The sequence below is a fragment of the Talpa europaea genome (assembly GCF_964194135.1).
Source record: "Talpa europaea genome assembly, chromosome: 5".
Lineage (NCBI taxonomy): Eukaryota > Metazoa > Chordata > Mammalia > Eulipotyphla > Talpidae > Talpa > Talpa europaea.
Genome location: NC_140071.1, coordinates 99,635,023 through 99,660,491, shown reverse-complemented (window position 1 = coordinate 99,660,491; position 25,469 = coordinate 99,635,023). Strand labels below are relative to the sequence as shown.

The following is a 25,469-nucleotide window of genomic DNA, read 5'->3' as shown; positions in this document are numbered from 1 at the left end:
AATCCCTGTCAGTACATTGGAATTTGTCCTTATGTTCTGGGCATTTTTCACTTTCACGTGGAAGAAATTCTCCCTGTAGGGTGAAGAAAATGTCAGGCTTTTCTGCCCTCCTGCCATCAGGTTAGCTGATGGATCCTTGCGGTCCTGAATGCATGCCTGATGGCGGGCACCTGGAATAGGGTGCGGGCATAAGTAGATGGGATTCACCTGGGCTAAGACTGTGCTTTTAAGGGTGGCGTCACGGGGACGCCAGCAGAAGCCGAGAGAGAAGCAAGAGAAGCAGAAACTGAGAGAAGGCCGGAGAGCCCGATAGAATGAAGACTTGCTGGGGGCTGGGAGGCCTGCCAGCCTCCCGGCCCCCCAGCACCCCTGCCTGCTGTGTACCTGGTAAATCCCAATAAAAGACCTGCAAAAAACCACTGAGGACTCTGACTCCTTTACCCGGTCTGCTGGATCAGGAAACCTTCATTGTGTCATTCCTGCCCTTACATTCCCCCAGGATGATTTTTTTTTTTTTTTAAGATTTATTGATTTTTTTTTATAGAGGCATTTTTATTTATTTATTTATTTGTTTGTTTTTTGTTTATACATGCACTGGGTAAGTCAGAAGCATAGGAGGGTGAGAGAATTCACCAGAGCCAGAGCAGGGAGCAGAGCAGGCAGAAGGACCGAAGTACACTGCTGAGGGGAGCAGCGGGGTGGGGGGGCAGGAGAGGTCTGCGCGCCATGTGGGATCCTCCTCCGGTAGCCGGGGATCGAACCGGCGCCGCAGAGGCCGCGGGCAGCTTCGCAACCCAGCGCTCAACCGCTGCGCCACTGGGGGGGCCCCCAGGATGATTTTTTTAATGAATTATTTTATTTTATATAATTCTTACATCATTTTTCATTTTTGCATAATGTATGAGTAGGGTAAGGAAAAAATGTCAGGTTTTTCTGCCCTCCCGCCATCAGAACAGATGATGGATCTTTGCGGTCCTGAATGCATGCCTGATGGCGGGCACCTAGAGTAGGGTGTGGGCATAGGTAGATGGGATTCACCTGGGCTAAGACTGGGCTTTTAAGATCAGCATCACGGGGATGCCAGTAGAAGCCGACAAGCCGAAGAGAAGCCAAGAGAGAAGCAGAGAAGCAGAACCTGAGAGAAGGCCGGAGAGCCCAGATAGAATGAGGACTTGCTGGTGGCTGGGAGGCCTGCCAGCCTCCCAGCCCCCCAGCACCCTTACCTGCTGTGTACCGGGTAAATCCCAATAAAGAGACCTGCAAAAAGCCACTAAGGACTCTGATTCCTCCTTTACCCGGTCTGCTGGATCAGAAAACCTGCACTGTGGTCCAGTCCTGCCCTTTATAGTATGCATTTTCATTTTGGTTATATTCCCCATACAATTCCCACCCCCTTTTTCTGACCCTAATCCCTCTTCTCCCCTCGCCCTCCACTGTAGTGTGTGTCTCTGGTCTATAGTTGCTTGTTGATTTTGATTTTTACTTTATCGCAATTAGTCTTTTCCCAGGATGATTTTTTTAAGTTGAAGAAAACAATTGACTATTGTCTTGGACTAGTAAAGAAAATAATTATTTTAACACATTGGTATCACTGTAACAATGTAATTCCCATAGAAAGGGGACGTCCCAGGTTCCCTGCCTCACTCAAGGAAGGGTAGAGCTCAGTGTTGAGGAGAAGCTACAAAAGACTGGGAGAAGACTGGGGAGAGGACTTAGGAAGAAGGGAGAAAAAGACAGAGGAGGGACGTGGAGTAGAGAGACATGTGAAGAAGCTGCACTTACTTCTCGGCCTTGGACTTTTATCAGGAACTTGAGGGACACTTGAAAGAGACAGAGATGTGGGTGAGAGACCCATGGGGAGGCTGACAATGGCAGCCTTTATATTGACTGGTATTTTAATTTTGCTCTTTTCCTTCCAGACTTTTGCCCCTTCCATATAGTTCCCCAACGGAAGGTGCCTTTGACTTGTGGCAAGTTTTTGGGCCTCAGTGGCCCTGCTTTGGGCCAACTCTGTTTGGCTGGGCATTTACCCACATGGCAGTGGGAGACTTTGGGTGTTTCATGGGGAAACTATTTTAACCATATTCTTTCTCTTTTCTCTATTATATACTAATGGTATTAAAGTTCTTTTCTACTGAAGGTATATATACTGAGTATATTTTGTTTTTTAATGGCAGGTGGCAGAACCCATTTAGACCAGGCATGTTGGGGGTGCTGGGGTGCCCCTCAGTCTGCCCACTAACATCATCACAAATTAATACTCTTTATAAGGTCTGAATACTTTCACATGTAGCTAGTACTGTTGAAGTTTTACTGTGAGACATTCAAGAATAGTTTATTTCAAAATAGTTTACAGTACAGGGCCTTTTTTATTAAATTTTCACATAAAAAGAAAAAAAGTACACAGGGTACTAATTATATAACACCACAATTAATTGGGCTTCATCCCTCTGTAAAGAATAGGCAAGCAATGCATCACTTTAGTAACATTTTTTCTTGGTCTTTCACTTTCTGTATCCTCTTTTCTTGATTTCTGATCATTGAAGACATTGCTGTAAATGTTGGTAAAAACAAAGAACACTTACTTAGATCTTAAATTCTATTCTGTATTTCTTAAAATGTCAGCTTGCTGCTATAGAATGGATAAATTCTGATTCTGAGCTCTAGAAGTTCTTAAAAATTGTAAGCTAGCATCTTTTTAAAAACATTGATGTCCTGGAATGAAGCTTTTTCAGAAGTTTTAAATGAACATGATAATTATTATTATAGAGGTAAGAAAACCTAGTTGGAAACCATTTGAACATCTCTAAAGAGCACAAAGATGAAGCAGTCATTTCTGTTCCATCAATCAGCTGAGTCCCACACCCTCAGAGGTTGATTCCAAATGATTTGGTGAATATCTTCATATATATACATATACAAATTTTCTTCTTTATACATATGGAAATACACGTGGTACAAATTGTTTGGTAGCTTGCTTCATTCACTTAACAAAATGTTAGTATTTTTCCAGTTTCGCTCATGTTGTACTACACTACATAATATTACCTTATATGAAAGCCTCATCCTGTTAGTAACTACATTTAAAACCTGCTTTTTTATTTTCATTTATATTATAATATTAAATAAGCTCATAAACAAATACTTTTGTGTATTTGTACAGCTATATCTTATAGAACAAGTTGCTAGAAGTAGAACTTCTGAGTCAAAGCAAATGTACACTCTAAATTCTGATAAATATTCTCAAAATTCTATTTAAAAATATTTGCTTCATGGGCCTCCCTGGTGGCACAGGGGTTAAAATCTCAGCACTATCAAGCTATCGCCAGCCACTGCAACAAGAGTTCAATCCCCGGCCAGGGAGCTAACCCACATGGTGCAGCAGACCTCTCCTATCTTGCCCACTGCTCCCTTCAGCAGTGTATTTCAGTAGATCTGCCTGTTCTGCTCCCCACTCTGTCTCTGGTGACTCTTCTCACCCCCTGCACCTCTGGCCTGTATCCCAGTTCTTGTATGCATAAATAAATTAAAATAAATCTTTCAACAAAACAAAACATTTGTTTCATAATTTCCAAGAGATAAGTCATCCAATAAAAAGGTCTTTCTATATGAATGACTTAAAAATAGAAAACATTGGCAGAATATGAAATCTGTCATGCTGGGCATCTACCCAAACTTAGTAGCTATTACAGTTTCAACCTCTCTTAAAAATATAATCCTAAACCAGTCAATGAGGGGACCCACTGCATTCTGCAAAGGAAGGAGACTACATGCTATCATATTTTCTTTTGCTAATAATCTCATTCCACTCTCTTGCTGTCTATAAATGTCCTCCATTTTGTGTGTGCTTCTGTGTGTGGGGCCTGATTCTTGAAACTCATAAGACCACTAAATTTGTGAATTTCTTTTTTTTTTACAAAACAAACATAATAGGTTTTTTGCTTGGATAATTACATGGTGACATTACTCAGATAAACACAGAAATATAGGTCAAAATATGATAAAATATGCATCTGTTAAAAAACCCACAAACTTAAAATCATTTTTTCAATCTTTATATACACATGCATCTGGGGTTACCATAAAGAACTTAGTATTTTTTAAAATAACAACTTGCTATTACTTCAATGTATTTTGGAGTCAGAAATTTCAGGTATCAAGTCCCAGCTCTATTACTCATTGTGTGACTTAGAACTTATTGGCTGTTGGTGGCCATAGTTTTGTTTCCTCATTATCAAATAATAAAATATTAGAAATCACTTCCTAGTGATTTGAAGGTCACATGAAGAAAATATAAGGAAAGCAATGAGTTTAGGGTCTGGCCCATAACTAGTAAGTGTTTAATAAATGGTAATAGCAACTACTATTATTAATAACATTTTTATTTTATTTTACAAGGCTTTATTCTTAGAAAAATATTACTTTCATCTAGCGACATATTATATTCTTAGAAGTGGAAAAATGGAGTAAGAAGAACATGTGTTCTACAAAATCAAAGCCTTTCTGACAAAAGTTTCTGGGTTTATGAATTTATGTCAGCAAAGCACAAGACCTGAACGCCTCCCATTCCCATGGGAACATACTCATACCCTCCTACATTTATGGAAATATCCAGTTAGATCTTGTGGCCTAAAAGTTATCTGTCACCTGCAAATTACAACAATTTTTCATTCAAATGGTTTTAGTATATTTATAAGTAGTTTATCTTTTCTGTTTAGTGATTCATTGGGTGGCACAGTCTGTTGTAACACCATGCTAATTTAAAAATCCTGGTGTGACACTAGAATACTACTCAACAATCAAAAAGGATAAACTCATGCTCTTTGTGGCAACATGGATGGAGCTAGAAGGGATTATACTAAGCAAAATAAGTCAGAAGGAAAAGATAAATGTTGGATGGTTTACTTATACACACTATAAGAGAAACCAAAAGGTCAGGTAAAAGACAATTTTGCAAGCTGACCATAGATCTGAGGCATACAGCAGGGAGCAGGAGGGAGAGGGGTCAAAACAAGGGAGGGAAGAGCACAAGGGACTTGGTGGTGGTGGGTCAGGGGTGCTGTGGTGGTGGGAGAAATAAGGGTATTGCACCTAAGGGGAGAAATCAAATACTGTTCAACAAATAACAATGATAAAAGAAAGTAAGTATATTTTTAAAAAAAACTTCAAAGAATAATCTGTTCCAGACAGTTCTCTACAGAGAACATTAAAAAAAAAAAATCTGTGTAAGGCTAAATACTGTTATTTTGCTTTCTAGCTATTGCCTGCAATCCTGTTCTGGCTACTACCATACAAATGTTTGTCTACAGATGTAACAAAGACAAGAAAGACAGTGTGTGAGAAAGTCCCATGTGAAAAATCACTCAGAATTCAAGTCCATAAAAAAGGAGCAACAGTATTTTCATCATTATTAGGTGAAAGAATAAATAAAGCAGGATCGAGGTGACCCATCCAAGGTCAAACACAACTAGTCTAGGGATTAATTCTGGTTAAGACTCTCATGTTTTGACTAAGATTTCTAATTGCTAATTCGAGTGTCCTTTTCAGTGGGTCTATATAGAGAGACATAACCTGTAGGAAGGTGAGTATTCTTTGGAGCAAGGAAGACCTCTCCAAAAATATATACTGTACCTTGGTTTTTCATCTGTAAATCTTCTACCAGAGTTTGCAAACTTTCCAGCCTGTTCTGAAGCTTCCGGCATGTTTTCCCTGTTGTTTCTATTGGCTGAGACTGTGAAGCTATTAGAAAATTGCTTAGATGTGATATTAAAAGTCTATTCAGTATTTTTTTTTAGAAATTTTCTAATTACAGGTTAAATGACCTTTCCGTTAAAACATAGAACTTTAAAACACCACTTTAAACTATAGAAGTGTCTTATCTAAATGATATTATACTAGCTTATTTGATTTTGTTTTCAATCAATCTGATTTACTATTATTTAAGTGCATAGCATTAAGTTGGACAAGTAAAAGAAATATTTCAAGTTTAATGACAACATGCTACATTATAGATGACAGCTTTCATGCCAAACCTGAATGATTTCATTAGTTTAGGATTTGGAGAGCCAGATTTACTATAGAACTGGCAACATTTTTGAGTGTGTGTGAAGCCAAGTGCCCATTTTAGTTGCTGTCACCGGAGGAGGGGATTATATGATGGGTGAGGGTAGTATGGATGTTGACATGGCCACAGTGAACCTAGAAGGGGCTAGAAGTGTGTAATCTATTCTCTAACATGTATGCTAAATTGTGTCAACCTCTGAAAAATATGAGATTGGCAATCTCAAGGTATTTGTTTTCATCTTTGCCCATGACTAGCTGTACAATAGTGAAAAAAATTGACAGTTTATTTTTCCTACAAACATCTATTATAGATGTTAGTCATGAGGGCGATCATCTGAAAATACTCTTAACTTAAAAGGATGAAAACAGTTTCTCAGAGATATTTAAAGCAGATAATATAAAATACATGATGTTTGATGAGTACTCAGTAATGGGGGGAAAATACCATGCTATTATATAACCATAAATTAAAACTGAAGTGACCAACCTATTCCCCTAAAATAAGTTAGTACTAGCATCTGCTTAGATTCTGATTTTCTACTTTTTTAGGATCTAGAAATGTGTTAGGCATAGAATTTCAAAAGACTAAGAGTTGACTTAACAGTGATGCAACGACTTGCTGAATTTATCTCTTCTCAAAGGGAACTGTGCCAGGGAGCGCTGGGGCGCTCACTGTCACCTAAGATGTTTAATTCCATACACATATATATTTTAATGTCCATTTACTTATCAGACATTTATTCTAAACCAAACCATTTCCCATCTGACTTAGCAAATAATAAATGAACTTAAATTTAAAAATGAGAATACTTTGATAAGTGTGTGTGACAGATGCTTGCTTGCACTTAACAAAGGCAAAACCTGAAGAGAACCAAAAGAAGTGTAAATAAGTAAAGTTACAGTATTTAATAAAAGAACACCCAAAATCTTGGGTGAGATTTTCTCATTATAAAATGAGAAAAAAATGTCATTACTCATGTCACAGAAAGACAAAATATTTACAAACATATATTTACTAAAGCTTGTGTATGGATACAATAACCATTCTATTCAAGTAATCCCCATTTAAGTTACACAGTATAAACAGAGCTTGCATATGAAAATACAATATCTTACATCTATTTACTTCTGATTATAGAAAAGAAACTTCAGTTCACCAAAATATAAAATCAATTGATATCATCAGTGATAACAGGTCATTCTTACCTTTAACAGAATCAGGTGAATGAGTAGGTTTGGTAGGTCTATATTGTGATGCAGAACCTATGGACTCGTCAACAGAACTAGTTAGGAGTGAGTGAACTGGAGACTTCTTAGGAGAAGAATGGAATGAACGCGAAATTGAATTTTTCATAGATGGACTTGCTAAAATTTTGCAAGAACAAAAGAAAAAGGACAGAATTCATTAAAAATAGTTCACTGCACTTCTCAAAACATCAAATTTTAATGAGAAAATGTTCCCAATTATGGGGGTGTGGGATGTTCTGTATATATGGATAGAATTAAGAAGGCCTAGTCAGTGAAAAAGATTAAGTGTTAGGAATAAGGATAAACAGGTACTAGACCACCTCTTTGGGATCCTCAAGTCTAGCTTCAAATCATTTTAATTCCTGATTAGGCTAAGTTGATCTTCAGTTGTCTAGCAGAAGTAAGCATGACTGCTCTCTGGAGGCTCACTCTAAGCCTCAAACCATCTATATAATTTTTCATATGTCTGTCACACAATAAAAATAATCAGGTATACAAAGAGACAAAAATAACATGGTAGAAAACCAAGAAAATTAACACAGATAATAGAAACAGATGTGTAAGATCTGAATAAAAAGGCATAGACTTCTGCAGATTCAAGCAGCATTGCTCCAAACCCTAAACAGGTTCTTTTTATATAAAGAAAATTATACTTGGACCCATCAATAAAAATTACTAAAATACAAACAAACAAAACCAAAGTAAAAAAAAAAAGTCTTAAATCTGACAGAAGGCAAGAAGACAGATTACATTTAAATGAACAAAAATTAAATTTAGAGCTGACTCCTTAGTAGGGGAAATGAAAGCCAGTAAACAATGGAATGATATTTTCAAAGTCAAGGAAAAAAGTCAATCTAGAATTCTACACTCAGCAAAAATACTCCTCAAAAAAAAAAAGCAAACAGAAAAATGAGAGAATATGTCACAAGCAGACTTACATTAAAGAAAACATTAAAGACTTAAGTAAAATAATGCCAGGTAGAAAATAAAGTGTAAATATGTGGATATATCTAAATAAATATGAACTGTACACAACATTTCAAATACTCCATTGTGTTATTTATTACATTTATAGTCAAAATATGTTACAACAATTATATGAAGCTGAAAGGACAATGAATAGAGTAACATGTTCTAAGTTACTTATAACATGAAAAAAGGTAAACGCACTCAGATATATTAATCTAATAAGGCAAGGATATGTGTCGTGTTTACTTAGGTTTATTACAGCAACAATAAAAAACACTTATGTGTGTAAATCTGAAGGAATTGTTCATATAAATGCTCTTTTCTTCAAAATATTAGTTAAGAAATCTCTCACAGCATAACAATTACTTAAAAATTAAGAAATTATACTTTTTAATATAAGAATATTATGTTTTGATGTTAGATATATATTGATAGTCTTCCATTAAAGAAAAGTACTTTTGGAAACTTATCTTTCACCTTTCTCTTTCCTTTTGCACCTCAGTTTTCTCTATTTACATTATCATTGTCCAGATTTATAGCCAACCAATTTCATGGTTCCATACTTTACCATTTATTTTATTTTATTGTCTTCCATAAGAAGACTAATTATGTGTCCGCAGGTTTGCCTTTGCCTTCCAAGTCTAACATATTCTCTGTAATTATTTTTCATCTTTCTTGATTTTAAAAATTATTTTTACATAATTTTCTTTAGGTGGTTCATTAAGTTCCTGATGATTATTTTAGTCATGCCTATCCTATTTTTTATTTTTCTAATGCTTGCCCCTGTAATGTTTTTAATTTTCTCCTCCATTTGAGGAGTTAGGCCTGAGTTAGGCCATTTTGTTTTTCAACAGATTCTGTATCTTTCACTCCTTATCTTATTTTTATAGAGAGCATTTTGTCTATTAAGTTTTTGGCAATTACATGGAGATCTGCATTTATATCAGTTCTTTTATTCTCCTTTCATCCACTTAGTCTTTACTGAGTAACTGCTCTGTGCTAGGAAGGTTCTAAGTCCCTTGAAATATCAGGGAACCAATTACAGATGTCTGCTCTTGTGCAGTTTTGTCATTGACACACAAGAAACAACACAAGTGAGCAATTTATAAAGTATATTAAAAGATGTTAAATATAATTTATAAGAAGAAAAAGATAACAGGAACTGGGAGTGTGGGAGTGTTACAATTTTTAAACAAGGTGGTGAGAGTAAATCTCACTGGGGAAGTTGACACCAGGTTAAAGGAGATGAGGGAGTTAGTAATGTGATGGGACCAGAGTATGTAAAGGTCCCAATGTAGAAGCTGCCTCAATGTTCAAAGTATAGTTCAAGGGTGGATAAAGCAGAGTGAATGAAGGGGAAGAGTAAGAAGTGAAGCCAGAGAGTTAATGGGGACTTAGATGCTCCTGTAATGACACTGGCTTTACTCTCATGGAATTGGGGAGCCCCTGCAGGGTTATAAGCAGGCCTTACTTCTGTGTTTTTGTTGAAAACTCACCTATAGATGGGAATGCGAAGCAACTAGGTGAATCTTCCAAGTCTGCTGTATGTAATGCGACAGGCTCTCTGGAAGCATAAGAATGGTCATGCAAGCATTTCATTTCACAAACACAGGCTAAGATTTATGGACAGAAGCAAGTGAATGTGGGCAAAAGTGATGGCTTAAAATTTAAATTCAAGATGGTGGTCATAATCTTAAATTGTAGAATTACTAAAAATACCCTTTGAAGGAGACCCAAAGTGGCATTATCTTATGCATTCAGTCCCCATGAACATTTTGTAGATTGAAAATATTATATATAAGTTCATTTTTGTGTAATAATAACTGTGAAATTCAAATATTTCTCTCCTGGATTTTAAAAGACACCATCTTAATGACTTATTTTAAAACTAAAAAGCCAAAGGGTGGCTGGGAGAAACTTTGAGAACAGTAGTGTCACTTGATAAACACTATCACACTTATTTAAATCAGTAAGCTGTAACATACCACATGGTGCCCTGTGGTTTGGTATCACTAAAAGAATATTATGGCAGTAGTTCTCCAGATGGTTCTGTTGTAGGGGGGTTGTGAGGTCAACACAATTTTTTATTTTAATACTAAGATATTCTCACTTCTTAACTCTCAATTTCTCCCAAGAAAACAGTGGGGTTTCCCAGAGGCTCTAGTATACTGATATCACAAAAGATAAAATGCAGTGCAGATAAAAGAATCTTGATATCTTTTGTAATGTCATGCATTTAATTATCAAACAATATCTTCTCAAATATTTTTTTTGCTTGAGTGTCTGGACTATATCAATTCAGCTTATATGGCAGCAGCAGTTTCTAAGTTAAGAAACATTACTGTAAAATGTCAATTACTGTAAACTATTTTATATTGCTGTAAAAGTGTTGTAATTACAGTGAAATAGAATAAAACAGCGATTGTGATATTCTTTCTCATTCAAGTGAGTTTTAAAAATGGCCAGTTTGTCATTGTAGGGAGCATTCAAATGCATTTTTAATTTTCTAGTTTGTTTTCAATTTTCAAAAATTTTATTAAGTATTTTAAAATCTCCTTTCCCATAGGAACACAAAAGTTAGGTTCCATATTTTTCTTATCATTCTCTCCTCTTTATTAATATATCACTGCTGAAGGAAGTAGATTTCTTTAATTGTGGGAAAACTATAGTAGAGCTTTACTTCTCTTGGGGAAGTAGCCCCTCCGTGTTCCATGCCTAGGATTGGGGGCTTCTTTGCAGGCAGCTGTCTGGTTACCCAGAGGCAGAGCACAGGAGTGGTTACAGGCCTGGGCTCAGGAGCCTACTAGACTCAAGTTCAAATTTGATGCCACTGTTTACAAGCTGGATGACCTTGGCAAGTTGCTTAAGCAATCTGACTCTTCATTTCTAACCTATATTTGGGAATAATAATGTCTATGTCACTGGTTAGATACGTAAGCGAAATAGATCTAAAACACCCAGAAAACAATAAAAATAAAAACCTGTAGTAGATAACTGCAGATATTTGTTGTAGCTACAATGCAGTGTTACACATCCACATAAGAAGAAAATCAAAACTTGCTTCTTTTAGGCTAAGTGAAAGATATATTTAGAAAGATTCAAGTTAACCATGTATAGATCATGTAGAAGGGACAGTAAGGAAACCTCTATAATACTGTGTTAATTCAGTCACTAAATACATATTTAGCACAGGGCATTATGCTTGTTGTGCTAAAAATACAATTAATAAACCTCTGTGTAACTGGAATTTCAAGAGAAATAATTTTCATATTCTTAGGCTATAAATAAGACTTTGATGTCGCTATTTTTTTTAATAAGTGGTGAGATAGAAAAGACAAAGCTTAACTATTTTTCCAGGCAATCAATCATACACAGATCTTATGATTTGCAGCAACATGGATGGCGCTGGAAGGGATCATGCTCAGCGAAATAAGCCAGAAAGAAAAAGAAAAATACTGGATGGTCTCACTCATAGCAGGAATCTAGAAAACTTAAATAAGGGACCAGGAAAATGAATAACTAAAAGAAAGTGAAAATCAAAATCAACAAAAAACTATGAACCAGAGACACTTTTTGGGGGGTGGGGGGCGGGAGGGGAGGGATTGGGGTCAGAATGGGGGGGTTGCAATTGTATGGGGAATATAAAAATAAAATTTATTATTTAAAAAAAAAACAATTTAGAAAACAGAATACATGCGTCTTGGTCCCTGTTACAGTCTAAGCATCAGCACAGAGTGTGTGCACCATGGGAAGTTTTGGATTAATGGAAGAACATGGTCATTTTGAAAACAGGGAGCTGGTAAGATCATTTCTTACCTGCTAAGTGTTTCACTTGATTTGCTGCCTTCCGTGGATTCCCTTAATGAGTTGTTGCTTCTGTTGGTAGAAGAATGGGAGAAATTAAGGACTATACAGTACAATTCTACCTAATGGATAAAAACAAAATTGTTTCTCTGAACATTGCTTTTAGACAAACACAGATTCAAAACAGGGTTTGGGGCTCTGACTTTACAGGCAGAGAATAGAGTATGAAGAAAAGTTTAAAAACAAACAGAAATGAAATCCTTTTGGGAATCAGGAGTGTGTTTGATTAGGAAACAAGATAGGGGTAAAGCAGGCTGGTGACAGGTTAGGGGAAGTGTTCAGAGTCAGGCCAAGGGGCCAAGCACTTGATGCCACAGGCAGTGGGGAGCAGGCAGTGGGGAGCAGGCAGTGGGGAACTGCTCCCCACAGGCAGTGGGGAGCAGGGCCTTTGGGCAATGGCTTCTGTGTCTAAATGAATAACAAATTACTATTAGCCTTTTCTCCCCCTCGCTTTGTTTTGACTGACGTCAGTTCTCAGAAAAAGTTTTTTTTTAGGGGTTATGAATTTTACTTCATTATGCTCTTTTTTATAATTTCATATAAAAATTCAACTATTCAATTACTGAGGAAAATGGGATTGTTTTCAGTGAAGTTCTTTTAATCCTATATTGAGGTTGTAATAATTTCCTTCAGACTACCTTCCTCTCAAAAGTTATGTAAGCCCTTATAAATGTATGCAAATGTAGAATAAGTCTTCCTTTTTTGTTATGGTATACCATAAACTATCTTCATATGGGTAAACAGCAGAAAAAAATTTAAATAAGTAAAAAAAAAAAAAAAAGGCTGATTAAGGTGATTTCTAGTTACAACTAAACAATGTAACAGCTTTCCTTCAAAGAACCTCAAAATGCCCACCAATTGCCTTGTAAACTATCCGATAAAACAAAATTTCCAACTTACCTGATCAACAAAAAAAAATTCTTGGACAGATTCTTCTTACCTATGACATAACTCTACTCTCAGGTTTGATTCGGTCATGCAATCTCTTCCTCTGTCATCTCTGAATAGAAAAGTATAATCCTCAGTTAATTCTATAAAGAGTAATTTCCAGATTCCATGTATTTTTAGAATAATCAAATGCTAATATGCATTAAACTCTAATTCAAGGCAAAGTACATTTTAGGTCTCTAAGCACTTTTGCAACCAGCTACCACTGACACTCAACAACTTAGAAATGCTTTTGTTCCACGAACTCTTAAAAACTTTAGACTGAGTTTAGGATTTAGTGAAGAGGTCATTTGTAGGATTACATCAAAAAAGCATAAACTCTCTAAAGTTGGGGCCAAATATATACAAGTCCAACAGTAATGTTTCAACATTATTAAACAAAATATATTGTTCAAGTCCAACATTAGTTATTGAAGTGATGGAACTCTGATTGGGGAAGTCAGAGTAATCTTGTGGAATGAGTAGTACTGGCAGCCAGGGGCTCTAACATTTACTTTTGGCTTTGTCTCTTTGTTTCATAAGAGAAGGCCGCTCAAACTATGTCTAAGTTCACTTGTCCACTAAATGAGCTTAATAATACTGCTCAGAAGGCACATTATAGAGTTCTGACAAAAATGCAAGTGTTTTTACACTTATAACTAATTTTTTTTTTAAAGATTTATTTATTTATTTATACAAGTACTGGGTATAGTTAGAAGCACGGGAACATGAGAGAATTCACCAGAGCCAGAGCGGGAAGCAGAGCAGGCAAAAGGACTGAAGTACACTGCTGAGGGCAGCAGCGGGCAGCAGGAGAGGTCTGCGCGCCATGTGGGACCCGCCTGGCAGCCAGCGATCGAACCGGCGCTGCAGAGGCTGCAGGCAGCTTCGCAACCCAGCACTTAACCGCTGTACAACCTGGGAGGCCCTATAACTAATTTTTGATATGGTTAAATGAATGATTTTGCCATGGGATCCAGAGAATGTGATCATATGTTATTAACTTGGCAGTAACTAATATTTTATTCCTACTTAAATATTATTAATAAAAATTAGATAAAACCAGCTAATACTTTGTTACCTTGAGATAATATAAAATTGAATACCTTAAAAAACTGAAGATTGTTGAAATGGAAGGATTATTCAGAAGTATTACTTTTACTTATTTGCTATATAACCAGAAACGAATATTAGGACAATCCATTGTTATAATACTAACATTTAGAATACAATAAGTATTATAATACTAAAAATATGGCACCATGTTAAAATTCTTTAAGTTAATCTAGTAACAATACCCTATAAAATTTTAAAACACGATTTGAAACGAATATGAGAATCTCATTGATTTCCAGACATACGCAGAGTAGGGATGAGGAACAGGTTGAATCTTTTTTGGGTCTTGGCCTATCTGTTAGCTCGATATAAGCCTTTGGTATGCAAACTAGAAAACCAAGGCCTTTCATAGTAGCTCATACCTGGAGGGTTATTTGGTTCTCAGGGTTCTAGTTCTAGCTCCACCATGAAACTGTGTGGCAGCAAGAAAGTCAATCTTTGGTAATTTGTGTATTTTTCATTTGTAGAACTGGATTTAAAAAATCCCTGTCAGTTGTAATAATCAAGTGAAGTTACAGATGGGAAATATGTTGAAATCTAAAATCACCACACAAATGTAATTTTGGGTAATGCCTTGGTCTAACTACTTTCTGAACAGAAAAATTGTATTACAGTTTTTCTCTTTCACTTTGCTTTAAATCATATTGTTTTCCCTAGTAATGTCAGACACTCTTTAAGATATTTAAACCTCGGGCCTCCCCGGTGGCAGCAGTTGAGTGCTGGGTTGTGAAGCTGCACCGGTTCGATCCCCTGCTGCTCCCCGGCCACCGGGAGAGGGTCCCACATGGCGCGCAGACCTCTCCTGCCGCCCGCTGCTCCCCTCAGCAGTGTACTTCGGTCCTTCTGCCTGCTCTGCTCCCCGCTCTGGCTCTGGTGAATTCTCTCACCCTCCCGCGCTTCTGACTGTGCCCAGTGTATGTGTAAACAAAACAAACAAACAAACAAATGAATAAATAAATAAAACATGCCTCAAAAAAAAAAAAAAAGATTTAAACCTCAATCTCCGAGGGACTAACACATAGACAACTTATGGGCAAACCAATAACAAGGGAAGCTCTCCCACTGTGAGGTATCCTCAGTCTTACACAGCCCCATAGGAGACTCCCAAAGAAGGTGTTCTTGTGTCTTCCTCAGCCTTGCCCAGAGACACAGCAGGCTCCTCGTTGATCACACTTCTCAACTCCTGGAGAAGCTGTTTCAGGTCCCTCGTTGGATCTTCCTTCAGTGTGTCAGGTTTCATAGAGTGCTGAATTAAAACAATTTACAAAAGAAAATCATGTTTTTTTTTTTTTTTTCAGATTTGTATGCTGTTTCCAATTATAAAATTAATTCACCTGGTAAATAGAAGTTTTAGAGGAGAAGGAAGAGAAAAATCACCTGTAATCGTACTACTCAGGGATAATCAGCAATAACCTATCAATAGTCAATACAATGCTGTATCTAATTTATAATGTCTGTGGATACTTACACTTATTTGTACACATATTTATAGAGTGTACACCTGGCATCAAATTATACCTGTTTTTAAACCTTTTTTTATTTTAACAACGTAGTATGAATATCTTACCAAGTCATTAAATATTTACAACTATATCCAGGCCAAAATAAAAAACAAAACCAAAAAACCACTATATTTTGTTTCAGGCTAAACTAATTTTATAAAGCTACTAAACTTTGGAAGTAAAGAACTTTTTGTAGATGAGCTAATCTACAGTCCACATTTTCCTGGTGATGAAAAGGACACCCGATATTTTCATATTATGTTATTTTATATTTGAGAATAATATTGAAAGATTTTCAGATAAATAGTATTCCTCGGTGAATACTTGTAATGAGGAGTATAGAGGTCCCCAGCAGACACATCTAGAAGGAAAGCCAAGTGATAGTCAGAAGTTGCCTTGATGAGCAGGTGGACTTAGCTAGAGGAGAGTCATAACTAGAGGGTTGTCATCAAGCTATTTTAGCCACACCCATCTGTCCCAAAGTAGAGATGTACTTGACACACAGATTAGTTGCTGAGGGATGAACACTCCAAAATTTTTGTTGTTTGGGCTAGGTACCATGCCAACTAAGTATTGGTGTTACTAGTATAAACCTCACATCCCCCTCCACTTGCTACTCTCACTGGTACATTACACATAGTATTAAGCTTGGTCTGTGCAGTTTGTGGCTGGTCACCATACCTGGAAATCATGATGATGAGTTTAGAGTTTCATAAATCAGATTCCATTAAATTATTAAATTTAACTCCATTAATTTAAAATATATTAAAATGTGAACCATTTTCAAAGGATTTTATTTTTTAGAGTAGTTTTAGTTTTTGCTTGTTTTATTTTAATGTTGTTTCTTTTTCTATTTGTTTCTCTCTGCTTTTTCATTTAAATGACTTTCCCTAGAGGTTCTTTCAGTTTCTTCATTTCTTTTATGTGTCTAGATTTTTGCTCTGTGGTTACTGTGAGGGTTATATCAGACATTCTATATCTAAAAAAGTCCTTTATGAGCTGGTATTGACTTTTCATTTAACTATATTCATTCTGATACTTTCTTCTTCCCTTTTAATTATTTTTGTTGTTATTGTCTTATAGCATTCTTGTTTATACTTTTGATTCTCTATTCCTATTGCCACTTTGTTCAAGTTATTGTGTTTTATTTTTTTCTTTTGTTGTAGAACTCCTTTCAACAATTCTTGTAAAGCAGGTGGGGTGGTGGTAAACTCCATCAGTATTTGTTTTTCTGGAAAAACCTTTATTTCACCTTCATATTTGATTGATAATCAGTTAGGATGATGTATTTTAGGGCTGTGAACACTTCATTTCACTCTCTTCTAGCCTGGAGAGTAACTGCTGAGAAATTTGAGGAGATGCTTATTGAGCTCCCTTTCTATGGTACACATTTTTTTTTTCAATAGCTTTAATATTTTTTTCTTTATCTTTGACTTTTGATAAGTTGGGAATGATGTGTCTTGGTAAAGTTCACTGCCTTTAGAAATTCGGGTGTTATTTTTCCTTTTTGGATAACCAAGTTTATTTCTTTTCTTAGATTAGGGAAGCTCTTAGCTATTATTTGAATAGAGTCTCTGTTCCCTTCTCTATTCACTTTCTGGAATATCCATTACCCTTACATTATCTCTTTTAATTGAGCCTAATATATCTCATAGAATGTCGTTTTCCCTAAGTCTTGTTTCTCTCATCCATTTGGGTGATTGGGACACGTGTATTTTCCATCTCTGAAATTCCCTCTTCTCCCAGCTTATTCTATTTAAAACCTTTCCCACAGCCACCCTCATTTCATTAAGTGTCTCTTTTGTTTTCTTTTAATATCTTCAATCCCTTTAGTGAAGAACTCTTTTGATATTGGATCTCTTAAGATCCTGCACCTGTTTTTCTGTTCCTGATGTCCTTCCAGTATTTCACTTAGCATTTTAAATGTTGTTATTCTGAAATCTTTGTTAAGTCCTCTATTTCTGTATCCTTTATAAATGTCTCTGGACTTCTATTCTTATTCTATTTTTCCATCTTGTATTCAGATATGCATTGCTTCTTAGGCATTTGTGTGGCCTAATTTGCTTTTTTGTGTTATGGGCACTGTGGTTTACGTTTTGTTTGTTTTGTTTACCTTGGCTGCAGGTGGCGGAGGGAGAGAAAGCTGGGGTTCAAGTACTTGGTCTCAGTACTGGAAGAGTACATGGAAGAGCTCCAGCCTATTCCGCACACCAGTGTCATAACCACGGTCACCTCTTCCTTCCCTGTGCAGTCCTCACAAGCCATCAACCTCAGCACAAAACCTATGTGGGAAAGTCCTCTGTCTCAATCAACAAACCTCTGATACTTTGAACAAATTTTATTCTAGTTTTATTTTCCTTTTAGGTGTTTAGGAGAGAAGATGATCCAAACCTCTTTATTCTGCCATATTGTGGGTGAAGTGCTACTTAATTATTTAAATTAGTTTTAGCTCCTCAACTGTAATCAAGGACAGTCAATGATTACCAGACTGTGAAGGAAAGTTTCTAACAAGGAAGACAGACATTAAAACAAACAGAAAAAAATGAATTGAAAAAACATAATTCAGGTGATAGAAGAAATTATCAAAAAATTGAAATTAATATCCTCAGAAAGAAATGAGATAGTATCACTTCATCAAAGAAGATGAAACTATGCAAAGAGATGATTTAAAGAACAAAAAAGGACTCCTAGAAATTGGGAAAAATATATGATATCAGGAAAAAATACAATAGATGTTTGAAAAATATAGTTGAGTAAATTTCTCAAAAGGTGGGGATAAAAGATCAAGTGTTGGAAATGGAAGTTAAAATTAAAGAAGAGAATTAGTCTAGAAGGTACAATAGGTAATTGATAGGAATTTCAGAAACAGAAAACTGAGAAGTGAAGGATAAAATGATCAAATAAATTATGTAAGAAAAAATTAGAGACGGTATACAGAACCCTGCTAAGTATTCAGTAAAATAAAGAAAAAAAGACCCCCAAGCAGGGACCATCCAAAATGAAATGAATACCGATAAATACAAAATGGTACAGGCACTTTGGAAGACAGTTTGACAGTTTGTTATGAAACTCTAAATATACACTTACGATATGATCCAGCAATTGCCCTTCTTGATACTTTCCCAAAGGAGCTGCTATAAAGCTGCTATAAACATGCACATCGATGTATATAGCAGCTTTAGTCAAAGCCAGAACTTGGAAACAACCAAAATGTCCTTTAATAAGTGAGTGGATAAATACACAGTGGTACATCCAGAAAACAGAATATTATTCAGTGCTAAAAAGAAACGAGCTGTTAAACCGTGGAGGAATCCAAAATGTATATCACTATGTGAATCATAAATGTATAATACTATGTGAAAGAAGCCAAAGGTATATACTGTGTGAGTCCAATTTCATGACATTCTGGAAATGGCAAAACTGTGGGAATAATAAAAAATCAGAGGTTGCTGAGGGTGGAAGATAGTAAAGACACTGTGTCGATATTAAAACTATGGATATTTGTCATTATGCATTTGTCTGGAGCCCACAGAATGTACAACACCAAAAGTAAACCCCAAGGTAAACTATGGACTTTGGATGATTATGATGTGTCAATGTATGTTCATCCTTGGTAATAAATGTACCATTTTTGTGAGTGATGTTGATGATAAGGGAGAGGTTGTATATGTATAGGGGCATAGGGCATATAAATCTCTGAACCTTCCCTGCAATTTGGCTGTTAACCTAAAACTACTTTTTAAAAAAAAGAAGAAAAGGAAAGCAAACAGACAACAACGTGACTCAAAACCAAGAGAAACAAAGGCTCATAGCAGGGTTGAGATAATGAATATATACCAAGTATATATCTCCCAGTGAAAAAAACTTAATAGTAAAATTCCCAGAAGGAAACAAGAGAACAGGGCAGAAAAAATGATTTGATAACTTTCCAAAATAAATGGAAGATAGCAAAACACATATCCAGGAAGATCAGTGAATCCCAAGAAAGATAAGTATAAAAAAAGACCACAGCTAGGAATATCGTAGTCAAACTACTATAAACCAAGAGAAAATACTGAAAGTGGTCAGAAAAAAAAAATCACTTGCAAAAGAGCAGCAGTAAGATTTAAAAGTCTCTTTATCAGTGAAAACCTGATCACAATGTTTTACAATAGATTCAATTCATTCACCCATTAGACAATTTTTTTTTTAATCTACTATTTGCCAGACACTGTTGTTGTAGGTACTTGGGACACAACGAAGAAAATATGTTACTTCTATTGTGTAAAATTATACAACAAACATTTTTTTAAAAGAAGAAATAACTTATGTAAAGCATGATGACAATTATGAAAACATAGGTCATTTTTGTTGTTAGTATTATTTAATCTTTTTATTTAATGGATATATGATTAGTACTTTTTCAATGATAGATGATAGTGCTATAAAAATGATACTATAGCACTTGAAACAAGAAGCAGCAGTCTCTTGCCTTTCTTCTTCTCACCTCAAAGTTCCTCCCCAGAGAAAATTATGTTTAACTTCTAATATTTATGTTAATGTTATATGTTAATGTAATATGTTAATATAATATTTATTGTGTGATAGCTTGTCTCAGAGTGCATACATCTCAAGTGAGAGGAGTCCATTTCAACTTTTAGTTATTTCACAGTATATATCTTTCATTTAAGTGGTTCAGACAGAATAACTGGTAGATCACTGGTGAACCTGTTTCTATACATATGTTAGGACTGTTAACTAATGAAATTGATTTTCATTTGCGGTTTATGGAATAGATCTCACTTCTTTAGTGTGAGAACTAAAAACTTGTCACAGGGAGCTAGCAGATCTATAAATATTTTTAGAAGAGATAAAGCCGAATTTTACATTGCACGTATTTTTTCCCTGAGTTTTAAAAGCATGAAATGTCAAACTAAAAATTTTCCAAAGTCACGGTAACATTTTAACTGGAAGGAATAAAAAACATTTGATGATTAATAAAATTTTTATGATTAGTCTAAGTTCACACATAATTCAGAAAGAAACAAATATATAGCATATTATTTTCTTCCTATTAGAGTATTAAATGTGCCACTGACTTGTCTTTGGCATTTGAAGTGAGCTTATTTTAGCCTTATCAATATTTGCTTTGTTAATCTGCAAACATTTGTGATTGGATAAATTGAACATAAGGTTACTAAATAATTTACTTTAACACTTACTCTTTATATTAATCCCACATAATAGTTCATTTTATTTTCTCCAGAGAAAACACCAAATAACGAAGAAAACATTTTCATTCATCTTTATCTGTATAAATATAAAATCTAATAATTGAAAATACCATAATCATAGGAATTTTTAAAATGAGATTGTTCTCAATTTAATTATTTATATATTATGTCATTTGCATCTTATAAGACTACTACCTACATGAGACAGGAAGCTGGCTGTAGATGGGGAAGATGCTACATTAGAATGAGGACGGGCAACAGATGATGACTGAGGAAGGCGGGGTTTCACAGGATTTGAAATGTACCCAGGGCCCTGAAGTTCCTGGAAAATAATATACGTGTGCAAAATAGTTAATCTACAACTCCACTTGTAAAATGAAAATGAATTTTTGTAAACAATTTCAGTCTCATATGAACTTCCATAAAATTATAAATCAGAGTATTATGCAAGATGACCATGAATATCTACTCTGTGAAGACTAAGCATGTACTTAGGAGATGTCTTTACACTTGCTTGTTAAAAGCATTCCAGACAGGAAACCATACCCAGGATGATACTGTGCTACTAAACTGGTTTCTAACCTTCGCTAAAGATTCCAGGATACTTCTGACATACTACTGAGAAAGGTCCTCCCCTATGGAGTGCTCTTGTCCTTGAAAGTATCTATCATTGAACTGTTAATATGTCTATAACTTTAAAGCATACTCAGGAAATAGGCATATTTATCAGTGGAAAATGTACTATTTTTAAAGAGCAGACCTTTTTATGTAAATTACATCATTTTGCTATTCTACTAAGAAGTCAAACCAACTTTGGCCTTTGCACATGCTTGACCTCTGTGAATGCAGAAATCTTCCCTCAAATGTCCCCAAGGCAGGCTCTTTTGTGTTTCATTTATTTGGCTCATTCAACATAGTGGTACTCCACTTTGATACTATAGGTTATGTGTATAACAAGGCACAGATTTTATAATTGCTAGTATCTTATAATGTTAAAAGGTATACCCAAATACATCTAAGGTACAGGAAGAAAATAGGAGTATACAAAGACATTATCTTTGTTTAAACTTCTACTTAGGATGGAAGTAAAAGGCCTTACTTTTACATCCAAAGTGTGCTGAAGTTTTAGTCGCACAGATTCTTGTTCCTGGCGCTGTATTATATCTTGACATTCTGCAAACTGCAAAGATGCCTACAATGAAGCAACCACATATGACTTAGACTCTACTCTTCTTGATGTAATCTTGTTTCATTAACCTTAATCTGCATCATTGCCAGCTCTTCAAGGAAATTTTCTCCAATGTTAGCACACTGTATAACATTTGTCCTTTCATTTATTTTATGCAATAAACTGAGTGCAATTAGGAGCCCTCAATCCTTTGTATTCCCAGCATTTACGTAACATTTCATAAGTAGAGAGAACTCAATGAATGAACTAAAAATAAAATGGGCAGTTTTAGCAATGTAAAAAACAACTGAGTAAAAATAACCATAACTGAAATTCATTGATTCAATGTATCATGTTTTAAGATCAATTTGTGTATAGTTGGAATAACATATCACTTTATCGAACCACAAAAGTTCTGATTTCTTCAGAATCCAGGACTACTTTTGGTACATTTTTAGGCTTCCAGAATTTTATTTAGAGATTTATTACTCTATAATAAATGGCAATGACAAGTATGGTATCATTGATGCTTCTCATTATTTAAATTGTGTTTTCTACATGTACTTTTTTGCACCCACAATGTGCCAGACATTAATGTTACTTTATCATTTTATTGATATTGTCAACAGACTATATTCCACCTAGTGTTCAAGTCATTTTTTGGAGGTTAGATTAGAGGCATTTTTTACTTATTCAAGCCACTAAGGATACCAGCAGTAGCAAACAACTTATATTTTACTGCTTCTGAGATTATGAAAAAGAGAATTTTGTAAAAAATACACATTATGACTATGTTCTTAAGCTCAGAAGAGCCTTCTCCATAGAATATAGTTTTTCATTATGCGAGGTGATTGGGATACAATTAGAGATTTGGTTCCTATCAACATGGATCTTTCATTCAGAATAATTGTACTTAATTAATAGCTACTTAGTTGATAAAAACTTTATATATTTACTTAACCACCTTATCAAGAGCAGCTTCCATATTAGTAACTTTTTCTTTCAAACGGCGTTCCTGTGATCTCAAGACTTCTAGTTCTCCAGCCATCTTACTTTTTTCTGTAGCAACAGTATTTAATTCCTGGCTTAATTTATTCTTCTCTTCTTTCAGGAAATGTTTTTCCTATAATTATAGAGAAGAAAAAAAAAACAAAAATAATATGCTTATATAGACTTTTTGCTGATAAGTGATGAAAATATAAAACTATTAATATTATATATAGACTTAATCTAAAGTTTACTTTTTTAAAAATGCCTTTTTTCTTGCTTCTGAGTTGGAATTGGGAGCTGCTGGAATTATGTTATAAAGAACTTGTTCTAATTTATATCACTGCTAGTATTATTACTTCTTCCTAATAATATTGTCAGAAAAGGAAACAGTATTATGGTGAATTAAGACTGAGTAAAACATGCCAAATTTTATTGAACTTGTTTAAAATGACAGAAGAGATCTAAAGAAGATGGATTTATTTGAAAGTTTTTATGGGTTTCTATTTTACTTCAAGCTTAAATATTTATTTCATAAATGTTTACTGCATGCCAGCTGACATTAAAAAAATCCCACAGGGAGGGGGCGGAGCAACATGGCGGCAAGGAGACGCTGCGAGTAAGATCTCCTATTAAAAAAAGTTAATAGGGAGGAAAAGCGGCAGGTCCCAGTGAGAAGTGGGACATGGAGGATAAACAGAAGACTCCAGCAAACTGCCCGAAGAAGAAAGTTGCCATAAAAGAGGACCAGAAGGGAGGAAAGCGCAGAACCCTGCTCCCCTCCCCCACCCACAAAGTCGGCACTCTCCGACCAGCAGAGAGGAGGAAAACAACAAACCAAAACGGCCAACAAGAACAAAGGACGCAGCAAGCTGGACTGTGAGTGGAAAGGAACTATCGCAGCCACCACACCCTGTGAACCGGAGCTGTGGAGAACCCTGCAGGAGGTGAGCTCCAGGCGCCATTAAAGAGAGCCCCGCCCCCAGGAGGAGACCAGCACCAGCACACAGCCCCGGCCACCCGGTAAGCTTGCGCGGAAAGCAGCGCGCTGGAAAACCAGACGCGGATCGGGATTGCGCAGAAAAGCGGTGCGGATCCCGCTGAAAAGCAGTGCGGTTGAAAAGCAAACGCGGATCCAGATCAGATCGCAGCTGCCAAGGTCCCCGCGCCTGCGACCTAGGCTTGCGGGGAGACGCGCAGAGGCCCTCCCTGAGTGAGCAGGAACCAGGCGCCCAGGCAGGGGAGCGGGATTCAAAAGGCGCCATTCCCGCGCCACTGATCTGGGCTACAGCCCGCGTCCTGGAACTGAGGGCTTTGGAACTGAGACCTGGGGCACGAAATTAGGGGCGTGGGTTCCCCACGATGGTGGGGCACAAGGCAGACACAGCACCCCAAAGCCGTTGAGGTGTACCCTACCATCCCTGCTCTGCTCCCTGTCCCACGGGGTGGAAAATCAGCTCCCCAAGGGCTCTAGGAGAGATCTCTGGCGCCACCTAGCGACTTGAAGCCAGCAGAGGCTCCTGAAGGAGCTAGTGGCCAGCTGGGGAGTTAGCCCACACCGGGCCCCTTCCAAACAAGTAGTCTGAGCCCACAGGGAGAGCGAGCACCCACAGCCGGGGCAGACCAGGCGCGCAGAAGAGTGTGCCTGAGACCGGATGCGCAGGGAGTGTGTCCCACATCACCATTATAGAACAGGGACATTTCTTCAGTAAAGACTACCTGCAGAAGGCTTCCTCAGGAGCCAGAGGTGAGCGGGGGAAGTTCGCCCACGCCAGACCCCCTCTGGCCTGCAGTCCAAGCCCAGAGGGGGAGCAGAAACCCACCGCCGGGGCAGACCAGGCGCACAGGGGAGTGTGTCCCCACATCGGCATTTTAGAACAGGGACCTTTCTCCAGTAAAGACTGCTTGAAACTGACATGACTCCTGGAGGAACCAGAGGGGAGCAGAGAAGCCCACCCAAGATGCCGGCCAGTCCCAACAACACAGTGTCCCAACGCATACGGCAAATTAGAAAACAGACAGTAGGGAGGAGAAGAACCACACGCAACCTAGCAACTCTCCAGAGAAAAAGAACACCACAAAAAGAAAACCAGCCCCCAGATTGCAACGACAGTAACTTGGAAGAACTTCTGAGCCTTCCAGAAAGAGAATTTAAAATTGCCGTGATTAAAAAACTGACAGTAGTCATAAAGGAAAACAATGATAAGGGAAAAATAATCAACGATCAGAAGAATGAAATTGAGTCCCTAAAGAGGGAAGTAAAAGAAATGCAGGAGATCAAAGAATTAATGGGAGAACTAAAGAATTCTGGGAAAAGCAATGAAAGCAGAATTGATGAAATGGAAGAACGAATAAGTACTCTTGAAGACACAGAAATAAAAAGAACCAAAACAGAAAAGGAAAGAGAAGTAC

At 36.6% G+C, this 25,469-nt stretch overlaps 1 protein-coding gene across 3 annotated transcripts in view; it reads right to left on the bottom strand.

Moving 5' to 3' along the window:
• Nucleotides 1-2,475: 2,475 nt before the first annotated feature.
• The window catches only part of CCDC158 (coiled-coil domain containing 158), a gene marked incomplete at both ends in the record, with an annotated part of 63,397 nt that continues 40,403 nt past the window's right edge, over nt 2,476-25,469 (bottom strand). Inside the window, 10 exons of one of the 3 annotated variants that reach the window (XM_084233829.1) lie at nt 2,476-2,552; nt 5,632-5,739; nt 7,270-7,428; nt 9,777-9,844; nt 12,097-12,156; nt 13,085-13,144; nt 15,273-15,433; nt 21,102-21,224; nt 22,002-22,094; nt 23,035-23,193. In XM_084233829.1, coding sequence (XP_084089955.1) covers nt 2,476-2,552; nt 5,632-5,739; nt 7,270-7,428; nt 9,777-9,844; nt 12,097-12,156; nt 13,085-13,144; nt 15,273-15,433; nt 21,102-21,224; nt 22,002-22,094; nt 23,035-23,193 — 1,068 coding nt within the window. The remainder of the gene's footprint in view (nt 2,553-5,631; nt 5,740-7,269; nt 7,429-9,776; nt 9,845-12,096; nt 12,157-13,084; nt 13,145-15,272; nt 15,434-21,101; nt 21,225-22,001; nt 22,095-23,034; nt 23,194-25,469) is intronic. The other 2 variants (XM_084233831.1, XM_084233830.1) reach the window with 2 other exon arrangements.